Here is a 3,310-nt window from a genome sequence, read left to right as displayed (position 1 = left end):
CATACTTTTTAGCGGTTGTGAAGTAATTACTTATTCAAAATAAGTACCTACTAAAGGATGTATGCGATTTCAGACGCAGCCTCATCTGAAGTATTGAAAATTGGGACAAGGAAAAAAAAAATTGATATTTATTTTTTCTTAAAAACAAAATGAATACAGAAAGAACACATCTCATAAAGTGATATATGATCTATAAAATGTTTTGGTGAGATTTAACACAACATATGAGCCTATATGTACTATATCTAGCTATGAAGTTCGGCAATGGTAAATACTCAATTTCAAAAGTTTCAAAAAACAAACCAACACACTTCTGGAAGTTGGATATAAGAAAAATTTCAAGACGACATCAACAAACTCCCTTCGAGAATACACTTTATTATGACATTTAAAAACAAGATATTGGAAAAGGGTTATAACACACAATGCAAAACAAACAAACAAACAAAACGATTTATACTTTTCCTATATCTTTCCTCCTTGAGTAAAACTTTAAAAAGTCAGGGCCTTCGTTGACACGTCATAGCATTACTATTTACAAAAAAAGCCATGAAAAAGTGATATAAATAGGCTCGCCAGCCAAAGACAACCATTGTGTCTTCTCTGTATTGAATCTTCATGAACTGTCAGTTTTGGTTGATCACATTAGGTCTAAATATTCAGGCCTGGAGGAGACGGCCATTTGGTTAGAGTCTGTCAGCTGAGTAGTGTTCTCAGTTCTAGCACAATCCCTGAGGGCTGAACTCTCATTCTTTCTTCCTCAGGACAATGTAAATGAAGCCACTGATGAGCGTGAGAGGGAAGGCCAGCCAGGCCAGGACGAAAGCGTAACCGTACGTATCACTTTTACCTTTCTCCCCTGGATTCATCACCGTGTAGATGATGGCCCCGCTCATCACGAACAGACCTTCGGGAGAGAGAGAGAGAGAGAATATAAACATGTAGACGGGGGGTCCTTCCGCAGGGACAGGTGAAATGGGATGTAATAGACCGGGGAAGGAAATACTCACTGGCGAGGACCTGGAAGACGGCCGTGAAAAAGAAACGACCTCCCTTTACGAGAGTGAAGAGCTGGCAGAGAAAGATGATGAAGGAGATCAGGGAGAAAATGGTGGCGAGGACCATGAGCGCCTGCACTGCTTGAAGCCAATCTGACAGATTGTAGAGAAACACAACAGACGTAAACAGTAAAGAAACATAGATCTGCCCAGCACATTGGGACATTTATACACTTGCGTAGATTCTTATGTCATTTGGTTTCTCGTAGAAGAGCGCGTTTCATTGAGTAACAAATACGGAACTTTTCAAAGTTGATGTAATTTTTAAAGGGACAGTTCACCCAAAAATGACAATTCTGTCATCCTTTACTCACCCGCAAGTTTTTACAAACCTGTATGAATTTCAAACACAAAAGAAGATATTTTGTCGGAAACCAAACAGTTGATGGGCCCCATTGACTTCCATAGTGTGGGAAAAAAAAAAAATACTATGGAAGTCAATGTTTCTGTCAGTGACTGTTTGGTTAATGACATTCTTCAAAATATATTCTTTTGTTTTTGTGATGACAGAATTGTCATTTTTGGGTGAACTATTCCTGTCAATAATGCGATGAACAGTGTACCGCCAAACACAAGTCCGTACAAAAATGTAAACAAACCATCTAGGTGTTCGAAGACAAGGATTTTTACCTTCACCTGCATCACTGCACGTATGACCATTACTTTGTTTGCAGTACCAGAGGTCATAACTTGCATCTCCATGTTTTCTCCAGGCCTGTTTAAAAAAAAAAAAAAAAAAAAAAACACAATCGTTCACAAAATTCCACCTAAAAAATATGACCCACAATCATGCAAAAGCAAGTCAGACCACAAAAATGATACTCACATTAGCACAAGTGGAAACGAAGAGAATGATAAGGTCCGTCAGATGCAAGACTAACGTTGCAAGCAGAATGGCCAGCATTTTGGGGGCTCTTCTAGAAGAACAGAAAAAGAAAGTAAAAAAATACACACTTTATTCATGGGCAGCGTTTCTCGTGCAGTTCCACATCTGGCCACCAGATTGCGCTGCTGTCAAACTCATCTCGAGCCAAACACCCCTTCAGGTCTGTCTATTTTCTCTCTTTTTTTCTTCTACATTTGAATTGAAAACATCTGTTTTGTGGATACGTTACGTTAATAATTACACTAATCACACTGCAGTGTTTGAAAAGCTATCTAAATGTCTATATTTATCAGAAAAAAACATCCCCACAGTCACATCCAGTCACGTCACTTTTTTTTTTCTCTCTCGAGGTGCCGCCTTTTTTTCGTCACGTCTAAACTGTTTATCAATGTTACTCAAGTTTTTTTTTCCCATTTGAAAGTAAAGATTATGAGAGGCTGGCAAAAATGTAACAAATAAAATTATTATGGAGTAACGTTAGCCTACGAATTGAAGCAGATTTCTGAAGCAGACAATAAGCAGAGGCAAAACATTCCTAAGCACCGTTTGTTTTCATCCAGACCCGTTATTGCAAAACTCCGCCAGCAACTGCGACTTCAGTGAAAACTTAAGATGTGCTCATATCAAAATAACCCTGTTAAGACAAGCAATGCAAATTCTATTAATACTATTAATATAAATTAAAAACAAACCTCTAAAAAACATAATATCGCACTAGTAGCCTACTCATAATAGCCTAATAAACTTTGAATGAAACAGCAAACTCCCCGTGAAAAAAAAGACAAGAGGCTACAAACGATGAGCAAAGAGCTCTCCATATGGAAAATAATAATAAACACAAACGTGGTTGAATCTCCTGAAATGACGTAGTTAATATTCCATAAATTAACTAAAGAAAAAAGAAAACCATAGTTCTCCAACTTACAGGTGAGGGAGAGATTAAAAATCCTTCAAAAGCGAAAGAGAGCAGGAAGAAAACACTAAGTTGCGTTTACTATGTGATCCCACTATAGATTCTCAAAGCACGAGTCTCTGTATTCCAGAAGTAGTACCACAGCAGTGTTTGCTTTTTTCCTCCTTTCTTTTTTTTTTTTTTTTTTTTTTTTAGAAACGTGAGAACACCGCCCTGGAGCGTCACTACGTCACACTTTTCTCTTTCTTTTCCCTCCCAAACTTCTCACTTTAGATGTTTAGATAGAAAAGAGCTGAATGTGCATTTATAAAGTAGTATTTATGAATAAAGCATTTATTCAAGAGCTTAAAAATGTTTTTCCCTGAATGATTCAAACTTAAACTTGAAAATATGTTGGTAGACTTAGGGGAAAGTTTACTCTTTAACAACGCAATGCACAATGATATATATATT

General features: G+C 37.2%; 1 protein-coding gene across 2 annotated transcripts; it reads right to left on the bottom strand.

Moving 5' to 3' along the window:
• Positions 1 to 358: 358 nt before the first annotated feature.
• On the bottom strand, positions 359 to 3,052 carry pmp22a (peripheral myelin protein 22a). 2 transcript variants are annotated; one of them, XM_056232552.1, is made up of 5 exons: positions 2,870 to 3,052; positions 1,885 to 1,972; positions 1,695 to 1,773; positions 1,011 to 1,151; positions 359 to 907 (listed from the first exon to the last, which is right to left on the bottom strand). In XM_056232552.1, the coding sequence occupies exons 2-5, from the start codon at positions 1,960 to 1,962 to the stop codon at positions 747 to 749; spliced, it is 459 nt and encodes a 152-aa protein (XP_056088527.1). In that variant the 5' UTR covers positions 1,963 to 1,972; positions 2,870 to 3,052; the 3' UTR covers positions 359 to 746. The 2 variants fall into 2 exon arrangements, with proteins under 2 accessions (XP_056088527.1, XP_056088517.1); XM_056232542.1 differs by having other exon boundaries at positions 1,885 to 1,975; positions 2,870 to 3,050.
• Between the last annotated feature and the right edge of the window lie 258 nt (positions 3,053 to 3,310).

The sequence above is a fragment of the Rhinichthys klamathensis genome, unplaced genomic scaffold, assembly GCF_029890125.1.
Source record: "Rhinichthys klamathensis goyatoka isolate OS25496 unplaced genomic scaffold, OSU_Roscu_1.1 h1tg000015l_1, whole genome shotgun sequence".
Lineage (NCBI taxonomy): Eukaryota > Metazoa > Chordata > Actinopteri > Cypriniformes > Leuciscidae > Rhinichthys > Rhinichthys klamathensis.
The sequence above is the reverse complement of the archived record's forward strand: the minus strand, read 5'-3'. Positions and strand labels throughout refer to the sequence as shown.